The sequence below is a fragment of the Primulina eburnea genome, chromosome 6 (genome assembly GCF_022965805.1).
Source record: "Primulina eburnea isolate SZY01 chromosome 6, ASM2296580v1, whole genome shotgun sequence".
Classification (NCBI taxonomy): domain Eukaryota; kingdom Viridiplantae; phylum Streptophyta; class Magnoliopsida; order Lamiales; family Gesneriaceae; genus Primulina; species Primulina eburnea.
In genome coordinates, this window is record NC_133106.1 from 37,588,883 (window position 1) to 37,600,133 (window position 11,251).

Here is an 11,251-nt window from a genome sequence, read left to right on the forward strand (position 1 = left end):
ACCGCTAATAGACAACGGTTTTTAAAAACCGTTGTCGTTGCCCAAAAGAACAAGCTAATAGACAACGGTTTTTAAAAACCGTTGTCTATTGTCCAAAAATACACGCTAATAGACAACGGTTCATGAAACCGGTGTCGTACACATTCTACGAAAAACTGTTGTAGTGTATTATAATACTACAAATAATTTTAAAAAAATTCTACGGCAACGGTTTTTAAAAACCGTTTCGTTTGCACTCGAGTGCGACACCGTCTTATAAGAGAGCCCTGACTTCCGGTCCCGGGCAGGTGAATTCATCTTGCAAATTGACATTGATTTGAGATATCTATTTAATATATGACCCGGGCTCTTATGGGTATCATATATCATTAAAAATCCACTCTGATTAATCAAAAAGCCCAAACACATCCTTTCGTAGTTTAAATTTATACTACTGGATATCCCTCGCGATCCCACGATTTATACTTTTGGAAGTAATAAATAAATTATATGTTCTGTTCTGTTAGTGGACCGGATCCTCCTTGTAATTTGGGCACATTGATTTTCCGGACCTTAGACCCGGCCCATTGCGATTAGGGTTTATCGATCCAAACCATAAAACCATCGCGTAGGCATTCCATCCTACCAGAAAACACCGCTTTTTTTACCGCTACTCTGCCGTGTGCCGGGTCAATAAAAAATATACGATCCATTTAAAATTTAATTAAATAAAAGGGATTTTGACTTTTTTAAATCGAGAAAAGGGAGTTGAATAGGTTAGTTAGATAACATCATTAATTAGCTCGTTAAAAAAATAAGAGTGGGCCACTCTTTTACTTATAAATTTTTTTATTAAACGAAGAGTGGGCCACTCTTTTACTTCTAATTTTTTTTCTTTTTAAAAAATAATTTTTTTTTCACTGTGAAGCACTTGTTGGGTCGTGAAGCACTTGTGGTCGTGTGCTTCACGACCCATGGGTCGTGAAGACTTGTGCTTCGCGACCCAAGGTAATGAAGCCGTGGGTCGTGACATGACCTTTGGTTTCACGACTCAGGGTGAAACCCAGACTGACGAGACCCAATAAATTTCAGATTTCAAAATAAATTTCTTTTTAATATATGGTTTTTTATTTGGATTTGTTGCTAGTGGTTAATTGTTAACCAAAAGATGAGAGGATGAAAAATTGAGAAGAAAAGTATTTTTTGTAAAGATAAAGAATGAATTGAAATCTAAGATTGAGTCGAAAAAGATAGAAAGATTGAGTCGAGTAAATTTTTTTATTTAATTAAATTATAAAATTTATATACACTAATAAAAAAATTAGTTTTTAAACAAATTTTAAACAAAAGATAAAAGAATAAATTACCTTCAATCCCTTTTTCTTAATAAACTCTTCCGTCACTCCCTTTTTCCTCATTTTTCCGGCAGTCGTCCACGTTTTGCCTCAGTCGCTGCATATCACTATGGAGCCATATATTTCATTGTAGGAGACCATAAATTAGGTTTCATGCTGCTCTCCTACTCTTTTAGGTCCTGCAATCACAACCCTTATGATAGCACACACTGGCGGAGCCAGCTCAGGCCCAGTGTGGGCTTGTGCCTACACTGGACCAAATTTTTTTTTTATATGTTTATGCATATATATATATATATATATATATATATATATATATATATATATATATTTATGTCTAAATTTTTAATTTGTGTAAGTTATTATTATATGTTTAATTGTCTATACTGATCCAATTTTTTTTTTAATATTTTGTAAACCCAAATTTTAGACTCCATTTTTTACATGTTATTAGTATCCAAGTATATACTCTATAGCCTCCTTAATGTGTTTTCTCTTCTCGAGACATGAACGTCATATACTTTGATTAACAATCATTCAAATTCATTTTAATTATTGCTTTCATCTTTCATAATCTCTAAAAAATCCAAAATGTTACCAAATTTTAGGTTCGTTTTTTCGTTCAATGTTTGTCGATCATTCAATTGTTTTCAATGCTACTAGCTGTGCGTAATTTGTGTTCAAACTTTATGACACATTATTTTTAGATGTCGATTAATCATTGTTTTTTTTTCTTTATTAATTATAATATATTGTTGCCTACACTGAACCAAGATCCTGGCTCCGCCTCTGATAGCACATACAACAAATGTGGGGAGTTTTGTGAGTAAGTGTCGCATGTGCTATCATGAGGGATGTGATTACATGACCCAAAGGGAGTAGGCCCATGAGTCTTAAATTTTTGTCCAACTGATTCCAGGTTTCTTAAATCCAAGTACTTATGGCCTGGACGAGGTCTTGGATTCGAAACCTGGGGAGGCACGTACTCCACATCACGTGAGGAGAGTTCTTTGAATAAGTGTCACATGAGCTATAACGACGCGCTGTGATTGCAGGACCCAAAAGGGGTAGGCGCATGGGCCTTACATTTTTGTCCACTAATTTATTATACTTTAGGTTTTGGTTAAAAATATTTGAAGTTTGGTTTCGATACATAAACTTTTGATTTTTTATTCATTTTTTAATCATATTTTATAGGAGTAGTGACATGATACCCGAATCAGTTGTTAGCAATTGAGTCAAAAATAACTGAAAATTAAAAATTATTGTATTAAGACCAAAGTTTAACAAGTTGATTTACTAAAATTCAAAATTAGACAAGTTTGTGGATCAAAAAAGTTATTTTCTCATTAATCACATACATATATCTAGTGGAGAGCACAAGGGTGCGAGTACATATGCATATGTACTTCAAATGAAGCCACATCGTTCCAGCATCGATCCAAATGAAGCTATGTGGACTCGTTTATGAGTCGGTCGTCTACGACTGTTTGTACATGTTTACGAGTCATTTAGATGTTTCACTTCAATCTATATCGTTGAATCGATATCATTTTTGCTATATCACAAAGAATATTTATACGTTAATTAAATTGAAATGAATCAGCCTCTCCATATCCACCAACTTTAGGTACAATATGTAGTCCATGGATCAAACTATTTTTCACTTATTTTTCTTAAATCTACTGAGCATCATCAACCTTCTTTCTTTTTTCCAAAAAAAAGGTTAGGAATTTTGTTATTTTAATAATTATAACATTATTATTATTATTGGTGATAATGACCTTATCTCATCATCATTTTCATTGTCTTCTTCCTTTTCTTCTTAATTAATTTCTTAATAACAACAAAATAATTATGTATTTATATGAATTTATATATATATATATACACACACACACACACAAAAAAGCCCACGATCTGGCCCGGGAAGGCCCCTACTTAACGCCTTTATCTCTCGCCACGTGTCATAAGAAATATTCCAGTCGTCGTCGTTTCTCCCCGGGGGAATCTAGATCGCACGGAATCTCCAAAATAATAACAATCGTATACATAAACAAACAAATTATTACACCTTTGATCCGAGGCGATATTGCTCAAGGAGATCAAAACCTGCTTTCTAGTTCTATTATTGTTGGGAACATCGCAATTTTTCTTAGGGTTTGTTTGCTCTGCGGTAAAGTGCAAGTTTCGCTGTTCATTTTCGCTGCTTTTTGTTTCTCCCATCACACAAATTGGTTTTGGTCCGAGTTCCGTTATTTTGATGGTATTAGGCATTTTTCCTTCTTTGGTTTCTTCTTTGTGCTTGAACTGATCTCCGTACCTTCCGTCTGTTGTCTGCTACCAAACTGCGTTATAATTTCCTTTGCCTTGGTGGTTATTTTGATTTACTTGGCTTTGGGTTGTGAGGTTTACTGCAGTATCAGTGGGTGAATTTGAATCAGGGCACAATAAATTTAGTCTAAATTCTGGTGATTGGGGTTTCAGGGTTCTTTCATTATCTCATTCTGGCTACATTGGGTATGAATTAGATTCACACAATGGATTTTTAACTGTTATACTACTTTAATCGGTGAATGAAACATTCAGACCCTGTTTCTCGTTTATTACTGTTGATACTTGTGGCAAATAAATGTTAATTGCTAAACCCGAGCATAAGCATTGGTGATATGTTTTAGTGAGAGTTTGAATTTTCGATATGGCTTAGAGGCCGTGTGTGCTTATTCTTGATTATCTAATTGTTGCAATTCTGATGGTAGCACGCTTTCCTATTTCAATTCGTACCACAAGTTTTTGTCTTTTTATTTTTAATTTCCTTAAGGATTTTATTTCTGCATTTGCCTTGTGACAAGTGCTCCAAGTTAAATGTGTTTGCACATTTGTGTCCTCACAGATAATGAATTTTGCTACAGTGCGTAAAAGATTGAAGAGTGATCAACATTCTATTCATCTCCAGAGAAGGTCCCTTGGTAATGTGGTTAAGTAGCTGTATCAAAGAGTGCAAGGGAATTTATTTGATGTCATGTATGTGAAAGAACATGTTGCAGTTTCCAGCAGGTGGTAGGCATATTGTTAATATTGAGACCTAGGACTACAGCGCTAGGCTTATCGTTTACATCATAAGATTCTAGCATTGCCGCATAGTTGAGTTTTTTATTATTTACTTGTGAATGGAATGTGACAACGTAGATTTAAAGAAATGGATGACTACAGGGATTCCGAAGTTCTTCTTTCGAGCTGGATTAGCAAAAACTCAGCTGAAATGCCAGAATCTCATCTATTTATCTTATCTTGCCTCTTTGCCGGTTTGATCGGAATATTGACCATCTTTTTTGCGGCTTTTCAATGGAGAAGAAATATTAATATTAGCTGGATGAAAGCCATAGCAAGATCAAAGAAAAACCCAAAAGTCAAGAACAAAGTTCCACTGACTGCTCATACATGGAGTTTGGAATCTGTGGCTCGAGGAAAAAGTTTAAACTGCTGTGCATGCTTTAACTCTGTGCCACCATCTCAGGCTCTTAGCCCTCTAGTGGATTCGGATAACTCCATTCGTTGTTGTAGCACATGTGGTGCAGCTGCTCATTTGAGCTGCATCTCAAATGTACACAAGGACTGCAAATGTGTATCAATGCTTGGTTTTGACCATGTGATGCATCAGTGGGCTGTGCAATGGACCGAGGTGACAGATCAACCTGACGAGTCTTCTTTTTGTAGCTACTGTGAGGAGCCATGCAGTGGTTCTTTTCTTGGGGGATCCCCAATCTGGTGTTGCATGTGGTGTCAACGTCTATTGCATGTTGACTGCCATGGTAGTATGTTCAACAAAACTGGTGATTTTTGTGACCTGGGTCCTTTCAGAAGACTTATCTTATCGCCTCTGTATGTTAAACAATTGAATCACAGTACTTCTGGTGGATTTCTCAGTTCTATTACGCATGGAGCCAATGAAATCGCATCTTCTGTACGTGCAACCATCAGAAGTCAGAGCAAGAAGCAAAAACATAGAAATGAGATCTCTCCTGTTGTAGGTGATAACAATAATATGAATGAGTATTCGTCCACAGAAAGCACTGCTGAGACCAGTCAAAAGGTTAATGGTTCTCATAGTCTCGAAGAAAACTGTAATGGCCGTACAATTGCAGAGGAAGCTGATCAGCAGCAAAAAGAAGAAGCGAAAAGGGCGGATAAGACTCCAAGTTTTAAGAGAAGTTCATCAATTAATCAGAATGATGAATCTCTTCAGTTAGGAATGAGTCAGAAATATGAACTGATTGATTTACCTCCAGATGCCAGGCCCTTGCTAGTTTTTATAAACAAGAAGAGTGGAGCTCAACGAGGAGATATTCTCAGGCAAAGGCTTAATATTATTTTAAATCCTGTGCAGGTAAGAACTCCTATATTAAATGCTTCTGATAACTGCTGACATAGTCCTGCAAGCAGTAATAGAGGCCGCCTCTGTTTGTTTCTGTGGATACACCGACTAAATGTAAATTTGAATCTTTTTTTTTTTTGCACCAAATGTAAGTGAATGTGATTAACAACTATAAAATGTTATTTATCTCAATTATATTTTTTTTGCTCTTAACGATAACCAAAATCAAACGTGTATTCAATTTTTTTCTTTTATGATTGGTAACAAGCATCAAATCCTTGTTTAGTGGAGTGTAGGTTTATTCTATGTTTTAAAACACTAAAAATTTGTGGGGTGATAGTTGTGCATTTTACTATAAATATTGCCAACCATGGATTGTTTTCTGTTTATTCCTTTGGCCACTAATATTAGGTTCATTGACATTTTCTAAAACAGGATTACATAAAAGCTGAAAATTGAGAGAGCTCATTTGTGTCTGTTTTATCTTCGAATGATTATGGGGCATATGTTTGGTGTGTGAGCCTGGAAAAAATTTATATGCTTTATTCATGTGCACAGAGGTGTATGATCAACATAATTTCTGATTAATGTAAACTGTATTTTATCTCTACCTACTCTCTAGTTTATTAATTTGGCCTCTGTTTTTAATTTGCCGTGTTGAAATTGCTTTGCCTTAAACTGACCTGTTTTTTAAATGGGTTCAACTTAGGTTGTTGAATTAAGCTCAACACAGGGGCCAGAAGCTGGTCTTTATTTATTTAGAAGGGTGCCTCATTTCCGTGTCCTTGTCTGTGGAGGAGATGGTACTGTTGGCTGGGTTTTGAATGCCATAGACAAACAAAATTTTGTTTCTCCTCCACCAATAGCTATTCTTCCTGCTGGAACTGGAAATGATTTGGCTCGAGTACTTTCCTGGGGCGCTGGCCTGGGTTCAGTTGAGAGGCAAGGAGGCCTGTTCACTCTTTTGCATGACATAGAACATGCTGCAGTTACCATTCTGGATCGATGGAGGGTATCAATCTCAAATCAGCAGGGAAAGCCACTCCAATCCCCAAGGTTTATGAATAACTATCTTGGTAGGTTCATGTATTCATTTTTTGCCGCCTTTTGAACAGGGATATGTGTCTCTCCCTGACCATCAAACATATGTTGTGACATTTAACATGTCTTTCAAGTAGCTTATATGCTGTTAGTTTTGTGGATCTCTACCTGTTCTAACTGCTGGCATGGCGAATGCTTTGTTTTTAATGACGCCAATTCATTGACTATTCTTAAGATCTAATACTTTGTGGCTTCTTTTGTGTTTATGTTGTTTGCTTAGAATGAACATGGCAGTGCCTTAGAAATTTTCAGAATGGTGTATATAAAATGCACATATCACTTCAGTACTTTTGGCAAGAACAAGCCACATGCATGACCGAGATTATCTTCTCTTCTGGTCTCGTTTATTGTAGGAGAAAAAATGTGTATACCTTCAATGAGGGATCTGGAAATTCTTATGTGATATAAAGCTACTTGAGTTACTGTGATAAGACAAGGTCTCATCAGACAGTTCGATTGAAGTTACAAGGTGTTTGGTGAAGCAGGCTTTATTCTTTCAATTCTACATTTCTAGGGACTCGTTTTAAATATGTTGATATATCAACTACATGTTCTTTTTGGCATCTGCATCCATTATGAATGGGGTTTTGTTGGCAGATTTATCTTGACCTGCTTAATATTAACAATAATTCATTTAGTAGACATCATGCTAAGGTCAATAAATTTTTTATGATAATGAGGAGCAGTATCATTTTGATCCTGGCCATTGTTGTAGGTGTTGGATGCGATGCAAAGGTTGCTCTAGAAATCCACAATTTGAGGGAAGAGAACCCAGAGAAATTCTATAACCAGGTAAATGAAGCGATCTCTGAAACTGCTTAGGGGCACCTTCTGGAAATCGGATTTTTTTTTTTGCTGAAGTTTTTATGCATATGCGTACGTTGTGTGCAAAGTTTGCTCCTATCTTTTTAAAATTATCTGCAACCAACATCTTTATGAGGACTATTTATGGTCATACATAAATACAGCATCGTTGTACAGCACCAAACCATTGGCTTTGTTTTATGTTGATGGGTCTTTTTATTGCTGTGGTTGTTCTCGTGGTTGTTATGGGCTTTAATATTTTTAAAAGCAACAGGTTACTTTTTAGTTTTCAAGAAGGTATGAAATATGAATAATATCCAGTTAAAGAATCATAATAGGAGTGCATTCAGTTGCTAAACTGTATCCTGTGTGTAACGGGAGTCGCAGGACTATTATGCACCTCAGCTGGTGCCAGTTGATGCCTCATGTAATTATTTTTAGATTCTGTCTGCAATTGATTGAGAAAGTATAAATCCTGCCTTTTTTTTACTTTTGATGTTAATTTAAATTATTTTCAATAATTAATTTACACCATATGGGAACGAAGTCGTCTTTTTGTTTGTTTGTTGTTCTATGATGCATGAAATCAACATTGTTTCAATTTATGATCCTGTTTAAATAGTTGAATCAAATAATGTAATTCAGACTCCCTGTAGAACTCTCCTTTTCTTCTAAATATTGCTGTGTATTTCTTTTGCTCGTTATGTATTCTAATTAAAACATTGTCAGTTAGTGCAGTGTGAATTACTTTAATTTTGTCTTTTGAAACATTTGAATGTTCCAATCTTAAAAGTCTGGGAAAACTCTCCATATACTATAATTATCTTTGATCTCTGCAAAGAGGCTGATAAATATTGATAATCAATTTTTTCTGCTCATAAGCTAAGTGCATGAAAACCATTAAGTTTGTTCTATGTGCTGCTGTAACATATTGTAGCTGCTGTTTTGAGTGTTGTTGTCATTTCTTAATATGGTGACTTGTCCTATTGTTTACTTCGTGAAATCTGAGAGCAGAGTGAACTATTAATATTATTGCAGTTCATGAATAAAGTTCTTTATGCAAGAGAGGGTGCCAAGAGTATCATGGATAGGACATTTGCTGACTTCCCTTGGCAAATAAGGGTGGAGGTTGATGGTGTCGAGGTTGAGGTTCCTGAGGTAGGGGCAATCAACATATTATAGCAAAGAGTTGTATTATCTCACTTAACCATTTTTTCCTTAAAAGTTCGTTCTCAATTTTGTCATTTGTCGTCATTGCAAGGTCGATTATCTTTTTTGCATGCAATTCTTGATCTTCGCCACATCTTACATACTGATTCATTGTACAATAGTGCAGAGAGTTAATTGAATGTGTGATATTGCTTTAATTCATTTTAGGATGCAGAGGGTGTCCTTGTGGCTAATATTGGAAGCTATATGGGTGGTGTTGACTTGTGGCAGAATGAAGATGAGAGCTACGATAATTTTGATCCTCAGTCTATGCATGACAAAGTGCTTGAGGTTGTAAGCATTTCGGGCACATGGCATCTGGGAAAGCTGCAGGTATATTTGACACTACCTTTATCAGTCCAGGCAATTAGCTCACCTGAGAAATTTTCTGTTCCAATTGAACGCCCAGATCAGTTTTGTTGGATGAGTTTTAGAATCTGATCTCAAGAATGTCGAACATCCTTTGAAGCCTTTAGCACCCTCTTGTAATTTATCTCTACCAGTGACAGAATAGTAAAGTGATTCTTTTTTAGAGGATTTTACTGGATGAGCTCTACATGAATATGAATGTGACATGAACTCATGAATATTTTATCAGATAAATATGATTTTTATGTGTTGACAGGTCGGGTTGTCCCAAGCTCGCAGGCTTGCACAGGGGCAGTCGATTAAGATCCAGCTTTTTGCTGGTTTCCCCGTTCAAGTAGATGGAGAACCATGGTTTCAACAACCTTGTACATTAACTATCGCTCATCATGGACAGGTATCCCATCGCCCCCTCGGTTTCTCTCCCTTGACACAAACAACTTTTACATAAGATGAAAAGAGATAAACGAGTCTTATTATTTATTGCCTTAGATTGCTACCTGATACTCTCCTGAATACTGAAACCTTGTATATTGAATAAGCACGAGGCCAACAACTATTACACCCTCATTGACATAGAATGTTGTGTCTTGCGGTTTTTATTTTCTCCCAGGCCTTCATGCTCAGAAGAGCTGCAGAGGAACCACTCGGTCATGCGGCTGCCATTATTGCTGATGTTCTTGAGAATGCTGAGTCGAATCATGTTATTAACGCATCACAGAAACGGGCACTTCTCCAAGAAATGGCACTGAGGCTGTCCTAAACAGTTTTCTGGGTTTTTGATATTTGATGAATTCATGGTTTTCTTTCAGTCACCTTTATTTCGTAGGGGGGATTGGTATCGGCTGTTTCATATGTAATATTTACCAGAAGGAGATGCTTGCTTCGGTGCGAGGTAATGTGATTTCCACATCATTTAGGATCTAATGTAATTTTTGGCAACTGCAGAAAAATAGTATTTATTTTTTCTATATAAAATATGATGACCTTAATTGCATACGGGTGCGAATTAACGTCTCTGTGTTGGGTTCAGTGTAGTTGAAATTGAATTAAAACTTTTGATCATTGTCATTGGATGTCAAATGTGTCATTTTTATTATTATTTTCTTTATATTTGGATGCGTGGCTTTATCAACTAAGGGATGATTCAACATATTGATCGGAATCTGGATTTGTATTGTAATAATGCTATTTTTATACTATCTTGTTTGTTTGCGTCATAATAATTTTTCGATGATTCGCAGAGTTGCATATAGCTCAAGGACGTCGATACATGTAATGCGTTTACAAAAATTTATTTAGAAAAATGACTTTCTTGAAACTAATTGATTCCTTACCATTATAATTTTCAAAACGAGATTTAAATATAAAATTGATCGTGCCACTGAGCGACCGAACGGAAAGGATAACAGACAGCGATTGAACATTGAGATACACAACCGAACGAATAAAGGAGACAAATAACATGCATGATATATGAAATTTCTCCAAACCACTAATACAAACTAAATTGTTTTTAAAATACGGGATATAGATTTGCTGCTGCATGGAGTTTTTGTTTTCAATGCTTGCGAGAGTTCTAGTGTATTTCTATTTCTATGGCCGGTCATTATTTCATATCTCCATTTTAGGAGAAGTCGAGTCGAGTCCATTGTGATTCTTATACAAAGAATGTGGAGAGGATGTTCAGTTTACTTTGTTTCTACTTCATTGTTTGAGTTGGAGGTTATTTAATTTCTACTTTTTTTTCGATTTTTACGTTAAAACATAAAAATCTTTGAATCTCCTAAATTGAACACACTAGCTTCATGTGTAGTTTTAAGATCTTTTAATTTTCTTGTCATTGATGTCGATACATGATCATACAATGGAACTACATTTTTCCATATAATTTCGAATTCTTTATGTTAACGACTATGCAAGTATCTCCGTTTTTCCAATGTATCAGTTGTCTTGCGTGGAGAAAAATGTATACCAAACCACCAAACACACACACAAACTGAGGGAGTGAACGACTACAGATATAAATCTATGGATTTCAACACTATTACGAAGTTTCTAA

General features: G+C 35.7%; 1 protein-coding gene across 6 annotated transcripts; it reads left to right on the top strand.

The window, feature by feature from the left end:
* The first annotated feature begins 3,267 nt into the window (after positions 1-3,267).
* On the top strand, positions 3,268-10,186 carry LOC140835031 (diacylglycerol kinase 1-like). 6 transcript variants are annotated; one of them, XM_073200323.1, is made up of 9 exons: positions 3,268-3,600; positions 4,228-4,391; positions 4,524-5,721; positions 6,419-6,785; positions 7,526-7,602; positions 8,653-8,772; positions 8,992-9,156; positions 9,449-9,586; positions 9,803-10,186. In XM_073200323.1, exons 2-9 carry the CDS (start codon positions 4,357-4,359, stop codon positions 9,950-9,952), a joined length of 2,250 nt encoding a protein of 749 aa, XP_073056424.1. In that variant the 5' UTR covers positions 3,268-3,600; positions 4,228-4,356; the 3' UTR covers positions 9,953-10,186. The 6 variants fall into 6 exon arrangements, with proteins under 6 accessions (XP_073056424.1, XP_073056428.1, XP_073056423.1 ...); XM_073200327.1 differs by having other exon boundaries at positions 3,268-3,510; positions 4,228-4,394; positions 4,548-5,721; XM_073200322.1 differs by having other exon boundaries at positions 3,268-3,510.
* The last annotated feature ends 1,065 nt before the right edge of the window (positions 10,187-11,251 follow it).

Bases quoted from the DNA above. Each gene is read 5' to 3' on its own strand.
- LOC140835031 (XM_073200323.1), top strand. From the start codon at position 4,357: ATGTATGTGAAAGAACATGTTGCAGTTTCCAGCAG. The intron at 8,773-8,991 runs GTAGGGGCAATC...AATTCATTTTAG, and splicing joins TCGAGGTTGAGGTTCCTGAG to GATGCAGAGGGTGTCCTTGT. The intron at 9,157-9,448 runs GTATATTTGACA...ATGTGTTGACAG, and splicing joins GGCATCTGGGAAAGCTGCAG to GTCGGGTTGTCCCAAGCTCG.